General features: G+C 41.0%; 3 protein-coding genes across 3 annotated transcripts in view; 1 reads left to right on the top strand and 2 right to left on the bottom strand.

Annotated features, from left to right (window-relative positions):
* LOC130700899 (phosrestin-2-like) overlaps positions 1-19,708 on the bottom strand; it is a 73,459-nt gene extending 53,751 nt beyond the window's left edge. The window contains exons 1-10 of the mRNA XM_059497078.1: positions 19,564-19,708; positions 19,436-19,496; positions 19,099-19,358; positions 18,910-19,031; positions 18,777-18,839; positions 18,338-18,695; positions 18,151-18,270; positions 18,029-18,073; positions 17,649-17,818; positions 17,500-17,560 (exon numbers count right to left, since the gene is read on the bottom strand). Coding sequence (XP_059353061.1) covers positions 17,503-17,560; positions 17,649-17,818; positions 18,029-18,073; positions 18,151-18,270; positions 18,338-18,695; positions 18,777-18,839; positions 18,910-19,031; positions 19,099-19,358; positions 19,436-19,496; positions 19,564-19,605 — 1,299 coding nt within the window. The 5' untranslated portion in view covers positions 19,606-19,708 and the 3' untranslated portion in view covers positions 17,500-17,502. The remainder of the gene's footprint in view (positions 1-17,499; positions 17,561-17,648; positions 17,819-18,028; positions 18,074-18,150; positions 18,271-18,337; positions 18,696-18,776; positions 18,840-18,909; positions 19,032-19,098; positions 19,359-19,435; positions 19,497-19,563) is intronic.
* On the top strand, positions 79-4,535 carry LOC130700887 (26S proteasome non-ATPase regulatory subunit 1-like). The gene is given in 17 exon segments (XM_057522870.2): positions 79-243; positions 435-552; positions 611-780; positions 843-921; positions 985-1,108; positions 1,175-1,289; positions 1,292-1,498; positions 1,563-1,618; positions 1,678-1,904; positions 1,967-2,627; positions 2,696-2,760; positions 2,969-3,083; positions 3,188-3,577; positions 3,659-3,754; positions 3,757-3,993; positions 4,075-4,201; positions 4,269-4,535. Coding segments are annotated over 17 exon segments (2,916 nt in total). The 5' UTR covers positions 79-185; the 3' UTR covers positions 4,340-4,535.
* On the bottom strand, positions 8,272-12,743 carry LOC130700892 (5-hydroxytryptamine receptor 2C-like). Its single transcript, XM_057522880.2, is given in 4 exon segments — positions 8,272-8,982; positions 10,330-10,440; positions 10,442-11,231; positions 11,977-12,743. Coding segments are annotated over 4 exon segments (1,587 nt in total). The 5' UTR covers positions 12,308-12,743; the 3' UTR covers positions 8,272-8,627.
* Positions 19,709-19,735: the final 27 nt, after the last annotated feature.

Raw genomic sequence — 19,735 nt, 5'->3', positions numbered from 1 at the left:
AGTAACTAAACAAGCTCAATAGATGGCCTGGAGAAACAAATGAAACGCACCATCCGCCCTTAGCCGGCTGTTAAGTGACTGAGCACAAAAATTGTTCGGTAGCACACGATACGAGACATTGAAAAGTATCTTGGATTTTTTTTTCATATTAATTTGTTCGGCCAGTGGCACGCTTTGTCTCCGTTATGTTGAAAGTAGCCCCGCAACATTGCGAGACTTCGAAGATGAGCATCACTTCAGCCGGTGGGTTTCTTTTTTAAACAATTTTTTTCCTTGGACGAAAAAGTAAAGCTGAGGAAGTGTCAGACGTATGATGTGAAAATGCAACGACTTGTTACATTGTGCAACTCAATACAAAACAGTGGCACATCTTTTTATGAACCAGCTAAAAAACCTGTCCAATTAAATCATTGATTCTTTTTTGTATTATTTAGTCGGAGTCATTGCTCTTCTGGATGAACCAAACATACTGCTGAAAGAGTTTGCACTTCAGAAACTAAACGAAATTGTGGATGAGTTCTGGCCTGAAATCGCTGATTCAGTTGAAAAAATGTGAGTGACTTTGCAAAATGTGAGACAGTTACAAACATAATTTTCTTTATGCTTGTAGAGAAATTCTTCATGAAGACAAGAGCTTTCCCCAATGTGAACTAGCTGCTCTTGTTGTGAGCAAAGTATACCATCATCTTGGCTCATTTGAGGACTCTCTTACATATGCACTTGGTGCTGGTAATTTGTTTGATGTCATGAGCAATTCGGAGTATGTTCAAACAACAATAGGTGAACAAGTAACTTCATCGCATATGAACCATTTCTAATTAACAGAACTTTTTTTTTGTCAGCTAAATGCATGGATTTCTATAGCCAACAAAAAGTAGCATTAGCTGAAGGAGCACAAGATGTCAAACCAATTGATTCAAGGTTTGTTAAATTCTAAACTACAGACTAAGCCAGAGTTACAGCCATGTTTTTAATAACATTCAGGCTGGAAGGCATTGTCAACCGAATGTTTCAAAGATGCTTAGATGATGGGCAGTATAAGCAGGCCATTGGAATTGCGATCGAAACCAGGAGAATGGATGTATTCCGACGTGCAATTTTAGAATCGGTATATCAATAAGAAACAAGCGCCTGTTCTCGCTTTATTCACCCTAGATGTTTTTGGTTGACACAGGGTGATGTGCCTGGCATGTTGCATTATTGCCTCAAGGTTTGCCTTGAATTACTGCAACACCGACAGTTTAGAAACGTAGTTCTTCGTTGTTTGGTGGATTTGTATCGCGAGCTAGCTACCCCGATTACGTTAGCATGTGCCAGTGCCTCATTTTCCTGGATGATCCATTGGCCGTTGCTGATATCCTCGACAAACTCGTCCATGGAGAACAAGACTCAACTCTGATGGCCTACCAAATTGCGTTTGATTTGTACGAAAGCGCTACACAGCAGTTTCTCGCACGAGTGCTTCAAGCCCTAAAACCAACAACCATTGCACCTCCAGGTTTGCTTTGAATATTCTGATTCGCTTTCTAACAGATTAACGACATTTTTTTATCGGGATGTAGTGGCTGATGAAGACAAAACTGAAGAAAGCAAGGAAGCAAAAGTAGAACCTGTTTTAGTAAGTCATTTTCTTCATTTTAGAATTCGAATTTTGTTAAGTAAATGAGTTTGAAATAGAGTCCAAAAGAAGAGCTTATGAAGAAACGCCTAGACCGCTTGGTGACTATTTTGGGTGGTGAACTGAGCATTGAGCTTCATTTGCAGTTTCTCATCCGGAACAACAAAAGCGATTTGCTGATTTTGAAGCAGACAAAAGATGCAATTCGTGTGTCTGTTTGCCACACGGCTACTGTTATTGCCAATGCTTTCATGCACAGTGGAACGACTTCTGATCAATTCCTGAGGTATTCGTTTTATGACAAAAGTTTTCTTTTCTGAAATAAAACATTTTTTGTCATTGATGTAGAGATAATTTGGACTGGCTGTCACGTGCTACCAACTGGGCTAAATTGACTGCAACAGCTTCATTGGGTGTCATCCACCGCGGACACGAGAAAGAAGCACTAGCCCTCATGGCGGCATATCTTCCTCGTGAAGTTGCAGCGACGTCCGCGGGCTTCTCTGAAGGTGGTGGACTGTACGCACTTGGCTTAATCCACGCCAACCACGGCGCCAACATCACAGACTACCTACTCCAACAGCTCAAAGAAGCCTCCAACGAGGTGATCCGCCATGGAGGATGCCTTGGCCTCGGTTTGGCCAGCATGGGAACCCAGAGAGCCGACGTCTATGAACAGCTGAAATTCCATCTTTACCAAGACGATGCTGTGACGGGCGAAGCTGCTGGCATGGCCATGGGTCTGACGATGTTGGGCTCGCGATCGCAGCAGGCCATCGAGGATATGGTGTCGTATGCCCAAGAGACTCAACACGAGAAGATCATGCGCGGATTGGCTGTTGGTATTGCCCTCACCATGTACGGTCGTCTGGAAGAAGCCGACGACCTAATAGACACGCTGGCCAAGGACAAAGACCCGATCCTTAGGAGGGCCGCCATGCACACACTAGCCTTGGCTTACTGTGGAACGGGCAACAACCAGGCCGTCCGTAAACTATTACACGTTGCTGTAAGTTGTTCAATTTTAAGATAGAGTATCGAAGACGTGGTTAATCATATTCATTTTGGGCCCGTAAGGTATCTGACGTAAACGATGACGTCCGCCGTGCTGCCGTCACTGCTTTGGGATTCCTCTTGTTCAGGTATGTTCACGTGCTTCGCTTCAACGATTCGAAGTTATAATCATCTGCGTAGGCCTTCCAAAGTCTTTAAAATCTCTTTCTACGTTGTATCCAAAAAGCATTTGTGTGTCACCCAACATATCTAAGTTGTCAATAATTTCAATCTCACAACGTTTCTTTTTTTGTTAAAACAATGAGTAATTTTATTGGTTTCATTATTCTAAAAAAGAAATCCGGAGCAATGTCCCAGTGTAGTCTCTCTCCTAGCTGAGAGTTACAACCCACACGTTCGATATGGAGCAGCCATGGCATTAGGAATTGCCTGCGCCGGCACGGGATTAAAGGTAAATTCCTTTTCATTTTGCATTCTTTACATGATTCTGGTCTTCGTCTTCTTCATTTATTTGATTCTTAAAATTTTTTACATTTTGTTTTCCGCCTTTATTAGGAAGCAGTTGCACTTCTAGAGCCCATGATGAACGATCCGGTCAATTACGTACGCCAAGGAGCACTGTTGGCTTCAGCGCTAGTGCTCGTTCAGCACACCGAATTCACGTCATCAAAAGTAAAAGACATCCGACAGCTTTATGCCAAAGTCATCGGTGACAAGCACGAAGATGTCATGGCCAAATTTGGTGCCATCTTGGCGCAAGGCATCATCGATGCAGGCGGACGCAATGTAACCATCTCTTTGCAATCGCGAACCGGGCATACCAACATGAGTGCTGTCGTTGGGCTCATGATTTTCACGCAGTATTGGTACTGGTTCCCGTCCAGTTTGTGCTTGTCTCTGGCATTTGCACCTACTGCCATTATCGGTCTGAATTCTGATCTGAAGGTATTCAATTTTTAATGTTTCGATCATTAGGAGAGCCTTTGACATTTACCCACATCTTTTTTTTAAATTATTATTATTAAGATGCCTAAAGTTGAGTATCGCTCGAATGCCAAGCCGTCCGTCTATGCTCCTCCACCTTTACTTGAGGAGAAGAAGCGGGAAGAAAAGGAACAGTTACGGCTGCAGTTTTGTCCATCACAGCAAGAGCTAAGCGTCGCGAAGCAGCCCACTCGAAAACCTCTCAAGCAGCTAGCTCTGGTGCCACTCCTGCTGTTGCCGAGAAAATGGAAGTCGATGAGCAGCCCAGCGCAGAAAAGATTGCCGAAGACAAAAAACTAAAAGAGGAAAAAGAAAAGCCGAAAGAAGAGCCCAACTTTGAAATACTGTCCAATCCAGCTCGAGTTGTCCGACAGCAGGTAAGCGTAAATTTAATCGTAACCTGCTACGATATTTCTACATTAAAACCCATTTTTTTTTTTTTAAATTTTGCATCCCAGTTAAAAGTTGTTCAAATGGCGGAAAACTCCAAGTACATTCCGTTGAAGGATATCGGCATTGGTGGCATTATCGTTATGCGCTACGGACAAACAGATCAACCTGAAGAATTAGTTGAACCTGTTGCAGGTTTGATGGATTTCATAAAGCTTGAGAAAATAAAAACGATACTTTATTCTGTCCATTTTCTTTGCAGCAATGGGTCCCAAAGTGGAGGAAGAAGCCGAACCTGAACCACCGGAGCCGTTTGAGTACATTGAAGATTAAAAAAATGCAACCACATTTGAAATAAATAAAGTGAAGTGCGAGAGTTTAAATTACATTTTGGTAACAAATGTTTCGTTACATAAATAATGTCGTATTCGATGGAACGGGGATGTGCCGCTGCCATACTTTTGCGATGGTAGTGCGATGAGTTGACTTTTCTTCTTCGCGCCCGCGGACAATACATTGGTAAACGATTCTATCATTTTACAAAACATTTTTTTTTGGCAACTATCAGTGACCACACGAGTTGCGAGATCACTTGGAATAGTTTACTTAATTAGGCTTAGAAAATTGCTTGTAATCGGTATACGCTGGATATTAAAGAAGAGGTTGTTTCTGTTTGTTTCGTTTTGTTTTGTATTGCTTCTATTGGCTTTTATTTCTTTGTCTGGAAAACTTTGTTTCCTGCAGGTTCCAGACATTTCTCCGTAGCCACTTGGCTCTATGACAAATCCTGTTATTTGGCCTATACACTTATTAGTTGGAAATCTTTCTTGTAGAATCTGCTGGATGTTGCCGATCTTCTCGATAAAGTTGTCCACAGAGACCAGACTTTTATGACCTACGCAATTGCTTTCTATTTGCACACGCGCAAACTCAGCATTTTCCTTCACAAGTACTCTGACGTTCCAACTGAAATGAGATTTTGCTTATATCTTCATTTTAGGCAGTTTAAATACTTTCGTAAACTAGCAGCTGATAGATTCTATGTATAACAATTCAATAGGATTAACTAGATCAATCGGCTTCTCTTAGAATGGACCAAAAATACTAGCAACTCTATCGAGTTGCACCTGCAGTTTCTCACCTCTAACTCCAACAGCGTTTTGATCCCATTTTTTTTTCATCACACTTGACCCGCTTTATTTTCTCATCCATCGATGCTGTTAATACCAATATCACGTGACGAGTTCTAACCAACGTAGCTCTGTTACAGGATTTATTATGCTGTCGTCACTGCGTCGGTATTCGTTTTGAGTTGCGCATCAATTGCGTTACGGTTATTCACTTACGCGTGCGCTTCTGCGAATGTAGAGATAGCGTTCTTGTACAATTTCATTCAAGACTCGATTTGTTCAGTCCATTACCCAATTGAAGCTGTTTGTTTGGAGGGGGTTGTGAAACATCTTGTCAAGGTTGACGTGAATACAGAATACAATCGTATTTGGAAAAGATAAAAAGCCATTCGACGCCTAACTGAAATGCAACGCAGTTGTATGGGAACGAAGGAAAAAGGACACGATCAATTGGTTAACAACAAACCAGGTCATTGAATGCAGATGGTAATGGAAAAGGTTGGGAGGGGGAATCGGATTTTGTTCGTCCTGTTGGGGACAGTATGACATCCTCAGGGCCAAGTCTTTTGTTTATGATAAACTAATCGTTAACTAAAATTTGCCTTGCATTATTTATCAGTCTGTTGTTGACTGTTGGATTACATCATCTTTTTGTGATATGCTTTGATTTTCTACTTATCTGCAGAATGTCATTCGGTTTGCTCGTAAAAAACAAAATGTGCGTGACACGCTGCTTTCTTTAATATCTCTCAATTTTTTTTTTCTCTCTTTCATTAGGAACGTTAAACGAACGCAGGTCCATTGAGAATTCACGATTCATTCCCGCCATTTTTCGGATGCAAATAGCTGAAACGGGAGGCTGTGCTTGTGGCCGGTCTTAATTGGATGCGTGGTGTAACTGGGCGTCTAGTCCAAGGAAAGGTTACATTTTTATTCTTCCAATGCTTTTATCTAGTTCGACATTTTGATTAGATGCCCCCCTCCCATCCCTGTTTTGAATATGTTGAAAGCATCCGAAGTCTCTGACACAGACAGACGGACGGAAGGCATGTACTTTTATTTTTTAAAGATTCTTTTTCCTCCGGAAGAAGGGAAGAGAATGACAGACCTTATCGATTAGACTGTCCTCTACTCTTTTTCTTTTCTTTTTTTTTAACATCTTTCCCTCTTTTTATTTTTGTTGGACAGCATTTGATTGCTGCTGAATTTGCAAAATCCCTATCACCTCTCCGTCTGTTCTACCATTGATATGTTTTGAAAGCCAATTAGTTGAATGACATTTTAGTATATCGGCCATGTTTTCTATAGTTAAATCAGGAGTGATCAATATCAAAATGAAAAACAAAAGTTTAGTCTTCTTTATTATTAGACAGGCCAAGTCATTTCTTTTTCCACGTTAGAGCCTCGTTAATACGATAGCAGAAATATGATTTTGTTTTCGTTCCAAAACAAAACTAGCAAGATCTATTTGATCGGTTGGATTGGGGCCCTGTAGTTTCAGTCGCTTTCATAATGTCAGTAGTTCGCTAATCATCCGGCCTGCGAGTTTTATTTGTCTATCCTTAGGGCGTATCCCCTAAAGACAGTCGTTTTGTCGAAATTTTTCCTGTGGGAAGCGCATATAGAAAGCTTCTGATGTAAATGAAAAAAAAAAGGCCACATAGTTTGACAAATATGAAAGTGAAGAGAACGAAACAAGAGTATTTTCTAGGGCTGTTAGCGCGATTAGCCGTTCTCCTGTTCTTTCTTGAAAAAAAAAAGAAGAAAATAGTCCTTTTTTCTCTCTTTTTCTTTATTCGTCTATATATCATCGTTTCTTTTCCGTTTGTCGTCTTTCCTATTCCGCTTTTGGCCCTCTTCTTGTTCGGTGAGTATAGTATAGTAGGCTCGCAAGGAGTTGTATCCGAGATTGATTTACTGGTCTCGTCCGTTGTCGTCGTTTACCCTCGTTTTTTTTTTTTTTTTTTTTTTTTTCTTTACTCGGCTCGCTAAACGATGAGTGATTGGACTCCAATCATCCCGACATCCCTCGTTAATGAACAGGTTGTGACCAGTAATAGCTGAAGAAAAACCATTTTGACGTTTCGTCCGACCACACACAGCCTTCGCCTGTAGGCCAAAAAATATCAAAGAAAAAGAACGAATAAAAACATTTAGTTTAGTGCCGAACAGCAACGAAAGGGAGGCGGGCCTGGCGATGTTCATCAGCCCGATCGATGATGGCCGAGTATTTTAAGGCGCGGTCGGAGAAAAGACGACGACGCCCCTGTAACCCAAACTTTCGACATCGAGTTGACTAAACGGGAGGAATCGTTTGTTTATGTTTGTTTAGACGCACCGGTTTCAGTAGAAAAAAAAACTATGTACAAAGTTGAATGATAAAACGAGCGTTCGATCATACATCTTGTTGTCCAGTTTCTCTTTGCATACCTCCACTCCGGTTTGTTTTTGTTTTTTTTGGTATTCTTTCGCGATTTGCTCAGATCTCGAAGAACTGACCGACTGGAAAACGTTTTAAGAGTTAAGAAGAAAAACATCGGTTTGATATTCTTTTATTTTTTCCTGTTTATCTAGTCAATATTGGAACTGTGCGCTTGTTTCTGATTCGTCGAGCTTTTTTTTTTTTTTTTGGCCCACCATTGATCTATCTGCGATGTTTTCAAGCAATACACAACGGCAATCGGCGATGTTATATGCAGGTAAATTGTTTTTGACGTTGTCGTTGGCAACAGTTGATTACGTTTCGTAGTAAAAACAAGACTTGACGTTTGTGAATGAATCAATGCTTGTTTGATGCAAAATCTGCAGTACAGTGGCTGATCAAAATCGATCCGATTGCTGCGCTTCGTGCCCGTAGTGTATCGGACTCTTATTGAAAACGGTCAATCGAGAAGCGGAAACCACGCAGATGTAAAAAGCGGATGATTGCCCGGCGCAGTGTAACCAACTCACTCATTTGCCGAAAAAAAAAAAAATAATAATAACACTCGTTTTTTCGATATATATCTTTATATATCGAATTCATTTTTGTTGACAAGCTACGGCTTCCCGGTTGTTTCCTTATCAAATAAAAACAGTACACAAATAAATCGTAATAAATAAATAAAAAAAGAAAAAAAAGGATCACGGAGATACGAGGTTTATTTGCCACATTGACGAGTGTGTGAATACAAAATGGTGATGGCGGCGGCAAGACGTGAATGAGCGTGATTTGTTTATTTCTTCTTCCATTTTTTTTTTGTGTGTTTCGATCCTGAGCCAAACGCCGTTATGGTACGGGGAAACATGTTCTATACAATTAGGATACATTCGTGAAACGTGAGCACATTTCTTTTTTTTTTTTTTTTTACGTATTTATATTTACGTTTAGATGGGTCTGTGAAACGGATAGCAGTGTATAACAATAAACAAGATTGAATAATAACAACAACAACAACAACAAACAAAAATGTTGAAAACGCGTGAAATGTTGATTTGGAATGCAAGTTGAATTATCGATAACGATTAGCTGACGGAGGAAGGACCGATTGTTGTTGATTGGCCAGTCCCTCGAAGACGGATGCACACCGACTGTACCGATGCTGGACGGTGGCAACGGTCGTTGCGCTGGCCGAGGCCGCCAACATGGACGTCGGCGACTTGCGGCACTGGCATTTCAGAAGGCTGATGAAGACGCGCTTAAATGTCCGGTTGAAAACGGTGTAAATGAGCGGGTTGATGGTCGACGACACGTAGCCCAGCCATAAACACGTGGCCACCAATCGTTCGGGGATGTAGGCGCTGCACGCCGGCCACACGGCCATTAATAAATTCAGTAAGAAGAACGGCGCCCAGCACAGAACGAATCTGTCGCATTTGAAAAATTTCAGAAATGAAAATAAACAAAAAAGATCAAAGGGCGAAAAAAGCTGTTCGATTTCTTTCGTTTGTTTGTTGATCGTGCTCTTGTTGATGTTGTTGATTGTTTGAGCAGATCAAAAAACGCTTTTTGTCGTGTACGAGTTGAAGTGGCAAAGGAGACAAAAAAAAAAAAATGAAAGTTAAGAAGCTCTGTTGTTTGTGAGGCCTACAATGCAACAGCACGTTCCTAACCTGGGGAAGTCTTTTGATTTCCGCAACGCTCTTTCGTTTCCCGTTCGTTAAATTCCAAAAATCCAGCAATTCTGACGAAGCAACAGCGGAACATTTTTTTAAAAATTCTCTTCGTATTTGGAGCTGTTCGCATTGCCCTCAAGTCAAAACGAATCAGCTTTTAATGACGTCAAAAATCAATCTCTTAGCTTTCTATCGAACATGTCTTTTGTACGAATTGTCCGAATATCTAAATGAAAAAAAAAAAAGGTGGAATGACGAAACGAGAAAATTGAAAAGGGAAATGAAATGAGTTTGCAGTACCCCTCCCCTCCTTGCTTTTTTTAATTCCCAAAATACTACACAATAGTACAAGACTCGTCCTTTATTATTTGAAGCCGCTCCTTTGGGGGATCGTTCCTTTTTTTACGAGCGTAAAAAAGGAAAAAAACAAATTGCACAGACTTCTTTTTTTTTCCTCTTCCATAGTAAATGGATACCGTTGATTAAGTTCGTTCTTTGGCACTCCTGATTTCGTGGACACATTGACTGCGCTTTATGATGACCGTTATGGATCAGTTACGTTCTTTACATCCATTAGCCGTATCGTGTGTGCTCCGTTATCCTCTGATAACATCACTGCTAACGGGAAGGGATGGACCGAAAATGGCGGATGGCATACTACTAACAAGCTTTGTTTTGTTTTTGCCTTTATTTTTTCTTTTCGTTCAGATTTTTTTTTTTTTTTTCCCGTCTATTTGTCTGTTATGTTATGTCGTGTTTGTTTGTTCTTTGCTTCTGTTTGCTTGTTTCGTTTATTTCCTTGGTTTGTGTCGTCCGTCGTTGGACGCGTGCCAATGTCTACATTTTTCTCAACGCACACGGACGGAGGTGATGGATAACGAGACGCTGCTCGTATTATTGTTACGCCTCTCTCCGCCCTCTGATGGGGAACAACTCGTCAACATCCGCTTTTTCTTTTCTTTTTTTTTTAATTATCTATTTTGTTTTCTGTATCTGTGATGGAGGCACTTGATTTTTTTCAAAACACACATTCTCGTTCGTACCTTTTCTATCACAATCGAAAATTCATGAAACAAAAACAAAAATGAAAAGACTCACGTGAAAAAGACGACGCCGAGGACTTTGCTGGCTTTCTGCTCGTTGGCCACCGTTGCGGCGCTCGATATGTTGGGCGTCGACGACGAGACGAGCGATCCCGATCGACGATGGAGTCGTGCTGCCAATTTTGCGGCCACGACTGGCCGCGCTACTCGATGCCGAGGCTTTGATTATTCGAATCGGTTGTTCATCATCGGCTGCCGCTGTTCGTGCGGCCAGAGAGCATTGACACGAAGGCGAAAAGCTGATCCTTTCCTTCCATATCAATCGCCGTCGTTCTCTCGACACGCTGACGGGCGTCTGAGTGCCGCGTTCCTGCTGCAACGGCCCATCATCTTCGTTGACGGCTTTATGTTCGTCGTTGTCGTTGAAATTGACCGAATGAAAACTGCGTTTATTGCCAGCAAAACGTCCGGCCGTCGTGTAATTACCGGAGCCGCTGCCTCCGACCCTGAGCATTAATTGCTGTTGGTGTTGGCGGGCTTTGTTGCGCAGCAGGTGGACCGTTAGGGCGTAGGAGACGACCATGATGATCATGGGGATGTAGAAGGCGGCCAGGGATCCGAAAAAGGCGAATCCCCTGTTGTTGATGACGCACTGGTCGCCGATCATGATATTGGACGGGTCAATCAGGCCCAGGGCGCTTATAGGCGAACTGATGAGCAGGGCCAGCAGCCAAACGAGGACAACCCGAACGGCCACCAAACGTTTGGAGCTGCCTCCAGCCAGGAAAACGCTACTGCCGCCACCTCGTCCGCCGTATCCTCTGGCTCTCAACGGACTCCGAATGCCCAGGTAGCGGCCCAGGCTGATGCAGCACATGTGCAGGATCGAAGCCGAACAGGCCAGTACGTCGCAAGTGACGTAAACGTTGCACCAAGTCACTCCCAACGGCCAATATCCTAAATGTGCAATATCAACATTTTTTTATTATTAAACTTTTAAATTTTCTACGAACGACGACCAAGTATTTAAAAAAAAAAAAAAAATGTTTTAGTCCAACTGGACAGAGAAGAAACTGCTGTCAGTCATGACGTGAGAAATGATTTAGCTGCCGGCCTTTGCCACAGTCAAAACGTTTTTTGTTTTTAGCTCTTCGTAGTTGGCTTCGCTAATGAATTTGTCTCATCTTTCCCCCCTCTTTTTTTTTTTTTTGTTTGTTTGTTAGAGAATGGTAACTAGCTGCTATACTATACCCAAAGGCGTTGTCATGTTAACATAAAGCTCCGCTTTTTTTTTCATTCTCATTCTTGCTGGCCAGCAGCCCAAAGACGGTACGACGGCAAAAGAAAAAGAAAAGGCCCTTTTCTTTCTGTTTCTTTTGTTAGGTATTCCTGTGAGCCACTTGGAGCTGTTGGCACTCAAATCCCGAAAGCTTTGAAACGGTTACAAGTCAAGATGGTCCACCCCATGTACAGTGTACACATTTTGGGTGGGTGGGAGGGGCTGTTGGCAATGTGCGGTGTTTCTGATTTTCGGCCAGTTCGGGCCAACTCAGCGCCCGACACATCTTATAAGGGTTGTATCAATCTGTAATCAGATCATAATGGACATCAATCTGATTCGAGTAGAGTGCGGTGGGTGGTTTCCACATGATCTTTCTCATTTTGATCTAAGAAAAACAAAAAGATGGGCGGCCGTATTTACCTAGGAATCCGGCCGTGGCGCCGAAAGGCATGACGATGGTGCTAACGATGAGGTCGGCAAAAGCCAAGGAAACGAGGAACCAATTGGTGACGTTTTGAAGTGGCCGCTCCAACCAGACGGCCAAGCAGACAAGGACGTTGCCGACAGTGCCGGCAACCACAAACACCATCACGATGATGAACGACCAATTGTACACATTGGAGTCGCTGTCGTCGTCGACACTGTCTACGGAAGTGTTGCTAGTCGATGTCAACCACACTAATAGGGACGTCGGCGACATGGACGACACCGTTGCCGTTACGCTCTGATTCCATTTGATATGGCCTTCCATTACCAGCGACGCTAACGTTCACTATTTTCTTTTCTTTTTCAAACTCAAACCGAAAATTCAATATTTCAATATTTGTTCAACTTTCTTTCGCGCATTGTTAACCGCAAACTGCTGACCGCATATGGCGAACGCGTGGAACACCTGCACTAGCACTGGTCCGTCTCACTGTTTGAAACCGATTGATTTATGTTCATCTTATCTAAACTGAAGGTTAACGCTTATCGGCCGAACTGTTATCGTAGTGATTAATGTCCTTTTTTTTTTTTTTTTTTTTTTTTTTAACAAATCTTGATTTTGCTTTTAGATTTTTTTTTGTTGTTTTGTTTGAATTAGATACTTTGGAAGGGCCCGACCGGTTTTTTTTTTTGAAAAATGATATCCTTTTTGAGTTTTTGCGAACACCTGCATTGGTATAGAATGTTGACAACAAAACTACAACGATATTCATACGGTCCTTCCCGTCAGCGACGAGATGATGAACTGGCTGGACTTTGGGGACTGCGGCGTGAGGGGTGTCGGCTCGCCATGTGAGCGCGCGCCACGCATGCACATACTGTGTAAAAAAAAAAAAAAAAAAAAGAAAGGCAAGGCAGGAAAAGGAAAAGAAGAAACATACCTTTAAAAACACAAAGTTATAAATGAAAGTAACCTACACACACACCTCTTGGGAGTTTTTCACGAGTTCGTGAGCCAGCTCGGAAGGTTAGAAGAATAGAGCGGCAGATTTGTTTTGTTTTTTTTTTTTAAAGGGGAAATTTGCGCAGGCGCATTAGTATATCTTTTTTTAGGCCCGCTTCCCCAACTGTTTTCAAATTTAAGGGTTTTTTTTTTTTGAAGAGGGGTTGAGCTAGAAAGAGCTCAACAACGTGTTCGTATGCGATAAGGCTGTAGGATCATTATCGGTGTGTCTGATTAATGACACGAGGACTTGCATAATGCTGATATGAAATGCCTTTTTTTTTTCAGTCCACTTCAAATTGAAATAAGGATAGCACGTCTTAATATTTTTTTTTCTGTATCCATGTAGCCTGTTTTCGTAGGATTACTATATATATATATATACTAAACAGCGACGCCCCGAAAATTTGATTATCTTTTAATCTCGATACGGCACCTTCCGCTATTCACTCACTGCATTGATGGACTCTCTATCGCACACTCCAGCCCCTCTACCAAAATTGCGTGACAGATTTCTTCTAATTTTTTGTTTTGTGATTGAGCTGGAGCGCGTCATTCATAATTTCATATTTAAAAAATAATATTACTATTGACAGGATAATTCGCCATGTGGTACGAATCAAAATTCATTTTTTCTGCCATTGCAACAAATGAGATTGAATTGAATCAAAAATCGGTGACAGCTGCACGGCACATGTACAAGTCTCTTTATCATAAAGCAAAAAATTGTTTCTTTTTTTTTTTTTCATCTAGTACAAATGCGAGATGTTAGATGTGTTCTTTTATGACGGTGTCTTGCAATCATCCGGCAATCTTTTATCTTCCATCTTTACAGTCTTGACGCCGTGCCGTCCGTGGATTCTCTATTGTTCGATTTCTTTTTCTCCCTTTTTTTGGCCGGTCTTGTGATGATGAATGACCCTTTCGTCTCTTTCGCTCTCGTGCGTGGACCTCAATAACCCACAGTTCCAGAAGCTCTAGCAAAGCTGTATGAAACCTTGGGGTACCTTGTCATCAGTGCTCAGTCAGCACAACAAAAACGGGAACTTCTCCATTGTCTTGAGGGACCTATATAGGCCAAATCCACATTATAATCAAGCGAGAACTGTTCGACGTCAGTAACATGCGAGGAGAAAATGAACATAAAGAAGACGGCAGAGCGGGCGGGGGGGGGGGGGTGGGCGTTCGTCCTGACGGATGATACGCCCACTTTTTTTTTGTGTGTGTGTGTCTTGTCGCCCGGCTGACTGAACAAGTCAATTATAAGCAGTTCAGTGTTTGATTGATTAACACTGCATAGGGCCGGCCGTTTTCTCCAACTGAAGGCGTCACGGTACTGTTTTGATTATGGGCCAAAATGTTTCATGCCAACCTCCAAAAGAATACGAGTACAGCTAGGCTAAATAGTGTTTTGATGAGTTTCGAAGTTTCATCATATGACCCGTTTGCACTTTCTGTCAATATTGATTTGCTTTGCGAATTGTTTTAGATGTTGAATTCAATATTGATAGACCCCCCCCCCCCCACTCCGTGGCGCGATTGAAGCTACTTCCCGTTCATATCCAAACGGTGATGATGCTCTTTTCATCCTAAGCCGCTACGTTTTGCCACTTGGATTGTTGTCTAATTATCTTCTACTGTTGATGTCGCCCCCCTCTGATGAGCAGCCTCTAAAGATCTAAAAGTTAGGAAATGAATGGCTTCTTTTCAAGCTCTTTTTGTCTTGTGTTCGTATTATGTGCTGCGAGCAGTGAATAACTGCTGAGCGATAAATACCCTCTTTCATCTTCACTTGTCTTTTTTCTTTGGCATTCTTTCATCACGCTGCCGGGAATGCCCGGCGCCGGCATCAATCGATCCCTCGATTTTTAGGCCAACGTTCCGTTTCCTTTTCATGTTAGCCAACGTCGATATGATGATGATACCTTTTATGCATAGGACAGCTTTCTTTGACATGATTTCTTTTGTCATACCCTATATTGAATGCAATCTTTTGTTTCTAGATCCCCTTTGATTGCCGACCGTGTTCGTCTTATGGCCGCATAAAAAAAAAAGGGAAGCCTTGAAACAATGTTCCAGTTTTTTTTTTTTGCACCCTCCCCGTCTTTATATCTACACGTCGGCCATGCGAGTTACAACCGAGTTTCGTTATATGAAGCATCGGCGAATTGCCTGCGACAAACGCACTGGATTAAAGGTAACGTCTTTTACTTTTTTTTATCTTGGCTCTTCAGATATGCTATTTTTTTTTTTATTATTACTTTTCTTGATTTGGGTTGGTTCTTTTTTTTTTTTATTCTTGTCATTCGCCTATTCGTTGAAAAGAAATCCAATTTATCAGTCGTGTCTTAAATGACACGCTGCAAACCTTGAATCCTATTTTCTGTGATACGTTCGTATATCTGTGGCATTGTGTGACACCACGCGACCGAATGCAAATTTTTTTTTTATGTTGCTTGGTGACGATTGATAAAAAAAAAAAGTAATGATTTTAAGCATGCGGTTTTTAACATCACTTTGCTTGTTAAGGAATTGTACGTACAAGTTCATTTGATTTACAAGAATTTTAATGAATTATTCTCATTTACTTTCACTCAGACATTTTCAATCATCATTTTGAATTTTGATCTGAAGCTCTGGAATATTATCGTTTTTTTTTTTTTATTTCCAGTTCTAAAAATTTGTTTTATGTGCCGTGTGTCAGTTTCAAAGCTTTCCTTTTGATGCGCACCGCCACCGTTGCTTGTTAAGCAAAAAAAAAAAAACGGAAGAGAATTTAAAAGGATTACGGCGTCTACCTTGTCGATCAGGATAAGCGTCGAGAGCAATTCGCGAAACGCGTTCAACCAAACTATCACTTATTCGGGGAAGATGGAAGTCGACGAACAGCAAAAAAAAAAAAAAAAAAAAAATCAGGTGAAGACGAAAGATAAAAAAGTAGACAAGCACAAAGACGAAACCAAGTTTGAAACCCTGTTTAAATTCACCTTCACTTTATGAGGATTAAAACTTTGCTTTTGTTTTTTTTAAAGTTGTTTTTTGAATACTTTCCAAGTTCGCCTCACCTTTACGTAAGAGAATTGATGCTGTGCGATTGCTACGCGATGGGATATGTAAGTGATGGATCGGCTTGAAGAATTTATACGATTTTCTTTCTGGGAGACGCATCGTAAATTCTAATTCTGATGGTATTGAATTGAAATATTTAAATGCAAGATTGTTGTATAGCGAAGGGAAAAGGTCAAAGCGTTCCACTATGTCTACTACCGTTTGAAAATGGACAGAAAATCGAAGTTTACTTGCCTCGTTCGCGAGCTCAAGTACATGGGGAAAGAGAAACTTGCAAATCTTGCCATCTAGGTCTTTTAACTTCGGCACCTGTAGGTGGGAGACGTGCTGCTTTCAAAACTGTTTCATTTATTCCAAATAAAACCATATATTAGATTGAAAACTTAAAAAAAAAAACTTTTAAATTGCAAATTTAAATAATAAGCTACACCACACCCACACATTTGCTTGTTTTTTTTTTCTCCAACCCACTTCAGACTACAAACAGTAGACTAGCGGTGGATATTTCTCACTTTCCCTGGAAGTTGGCTGTTAGATTTTTAAATACGTTGATGAATCAATAAGGCGAGATTTAATGGCTGGCCCCGTTGTAACAGTGTTATTGCTCATACAAGCGCCAGCGCTATTGTGTATAAAATCATGGATAAATGTATCGAGAAGATGCTTCGTCTTTTGGTGGTTTACTTAATTATGTTTTGGACAATGAGCTCACAGATGAAAGTTATGCTCCTGTTCGTCAATCCAAAAAAAACATATTTGTTTTGTTGCTTAACGTTGTTCATTTCAAAAAAAAAAAAAAGGGAAAAACATAACGATATCATATGCTATTTAAATATCTCAGCTAAGCACTGGGATTTTGCCTAATTTGCAAACGGAGCCCCTAGCAGATAGAATGAACGAGAAAACTGCTAGACTGTGATGAATCTTTCAAGCTGCCTTCATTCTTTTGATTTCTAAAAGGAACATCGCTACAGGTTACGCTGCAGGTAGTAATAAAAACTCTCGATATTGTTTCATCTTAGAAATTACGTTTTTTTTTTTTATTCAACTGTTAAATGTTGTTCTCGATCCGCTTAGATTCAGTTTCGTCCCTATGCGATGATAGTGTTAGTTCTAAGAGGATTTACTTTAAGACACTCTGATAAACAAAAAAATATCCTTTATGTTGTTGCTCAGAAAAAAAAAATAATAATTTATGGTTGTTGCGGATGTTGACTTATACGATGACGACATCGTGTGGACAAATGTTGCCAATAACGCGTGGAAACAATAAAAAATAAAAGAGGGACGGTTAACCGGTACATTTTTGTATTAAGGAGAAGAAGAAATAGATTACAAGATTCTCTGCCATAACGATGCGTTAGAATTAAAGTTATAAATGAAATTCGTTAGATGTATCGTGTAAAGGAAAGATTAAATATGTTAGGTATTTCGTGTTAACGCGTGAGCTACCAGTCGACGAGAAGGGGTTGATCTTTTGGCACTTCATTGTCCACTGATGTCAGCCTAAACAGGCCATCAATTGAAATCATCGTTTTAATACATATTTAAAAAGACGACTGAAGTTGTATAAAGTAAATGCGGTTTGTTTTACCTGACCATCCGATGTGGTTTTGCAACTGGGTTTGCCGCTGCAGCAGAGTCTTCCAGCTCGATGTTTTCTCTTGGTGTTTGATGGAATAAAAAGAACGGCACGCGTGCCGAAACCTCTCCCAAAGTCGATCGGACCGACTGGAATTGCGAGCCACCCATGTACACCTTGATCTGTTTCGTTCCACGAATGAATTAGTTTGTTTTCGTAAAAACCATCGTTAACGCAGGGCTTGCCGATTCGAGAATGTCTCTTTTATACACTTCAAAGGTAAATCGAAAGATTCTTTGTGCTACACAATGATCCGACGAAATGCCTCCAAAAAATGATAATAATTTCATACTCGGCAGGCCTTGCTTTTGAACGCGGCATAAAATATTTACCTTTGCTTCGTACGAAACAAGAATGGCAAAACCTTCCTTGGGATCCTGTAAAGTATTTCATTATTCAATATTAAATTTCCTTTCTTCACAAAACATATTCGTAAAACATAATCATTTCTTACGGTGTAAGGAAATATAGTTGTGGCTGATAGTCTTTCTACGTCGCCGCGATTTGTTGAAGCTTCAAAGACCAGGTTTTCATTGGTGCGATGAGGTTGCAGTTTCGTAATCAAAGTGTATGTCTATTTTTTATAACAATTAAAAATAAATAAATAATTTAAATGATTGCTAGTTTCCTTCTTTCTATACTCTTTGAAGTATTGCTCCTGGTGGGATGGGACATCCTTCTGTCGTTTCCATGCAATACAACGGCGCTCGGCGTTCACCCGAGGCGAATGAAAGTTGTGACACTTGATACAATTTGCATTTGATTTTGCGAATCGTCCGGCTGCTGTTGTTAGTGATTTGCACGTGCATAGATAATTTCTCTCCGTAATAAACAACGGCCCGATCGAGGCACATCTCGATTTGCATTTTGCCGGGCGATAGAAGGAATTGCCGTTGCACCAGCGTAGCTGGCCGAGTGCTGGGCGCTAAGGAAAGCTGCTCAAGCAAAGGCACTGGTAGGGTTTCCTGAGTAACACGCACGTTAAATCCCACCGTGTTTCTTTTCTCAATAAAAAAAAATGAGAATTCTTTGTTAATTTTATTAGTCTTAAAAATCTATGTGTAAATATTAGATACGTACTTTTTGACAAGCGGAAGAGTCGGGTCGGTGCAAAAGTAAGCAACAACTTGATAAGTCAGGCCGCTATTGGGATGAAAGTAAAATCAATGAGTTGGTATCTAGCGAGATGTATGATTTGAATAGTTTATTTCACCAAGGCTCGCCTGATACACCTGCAGGGCCGGCCACCACCAGCGACGGTGGTGAACCTTGTGGGAATTCTAATTTGAACGGGCAAATGCCTTGCATGTTGGCCATCTTCTTACACAAGGCCGTCTGTTGAATAAAAAAGGCTTATGTATCGGGCAACTAATTAAAAAAATGATGAGAATGTCGGTGATACCTGCCAATTGGTAAAGACATGGGGTATCTGATTTGGTCCGTTCCCCAACGGGAAAAGCTCTTGCGATGCTACGACAACCATTTTTTTGAACGGTATGTTGGAAAATTCTTCCGCCTCTGCACCCTGTAATTTGAAATGAGACGCTGATTGAAACTGATACATGTTCAATGGCGAAAGACTTGCATATCTAAAGTGGAGCTGAATTTCAACAAAAAGACGATGGCCGTGGGCTTTGCTAATGGGCACCATGACAACTCCGTCTAAGTAAGAACCAAAGTGTTAGCACCGTGATCAATATAATTTGCCATACAATTTGAATAGGTAACAAGAGACACACCAATGGGATCGACGCTTTTATAATGGTCCACATATTCCCTTTGGGCAATGTACAATGTTATCTGCAAATGAAATGTTGTGATTGTACTTAAAGCGTTTGATTTCGTATAAATTTTCAGTCAAACTTACATCTCCACTAGGTGAGAGTTTTTTCATGAGATTGGTTTGCATGTTGTTATCCGAACAAGGTGTATGGTTTGAACGTCAGCGTCAACACCAAACTGCACAATCAAGCCAACTCGACGTCGGCTTTTTATACGTGGACGCCAGGCTGCACTAAGCGGATTACATTATGGAAGTC

The sequence above is a fragment of the Daphnia carinata genome, chromosome 9, assembly GCF_022539665.2.
Source record: "Daphnia carinata strain CSIRO-1 chromosome 9, CSIRO_AGI_Dcar_HiC_V3, whole genome shotgun sequence".
In the NCBI taxonomy this organism is placed as follows: domain Eukaryota; kingdom Metazoa; phylum Arthropoda; class Branchiopoda; order Diplostraca; family Daphniidae; genus Daphnia; species Daphnia carinata.
The sequence above is the reverse complement of the archived record's forward strand: the minus strand, read 5'-3'. Positions and strand labels throughout refer to the sequence as shown.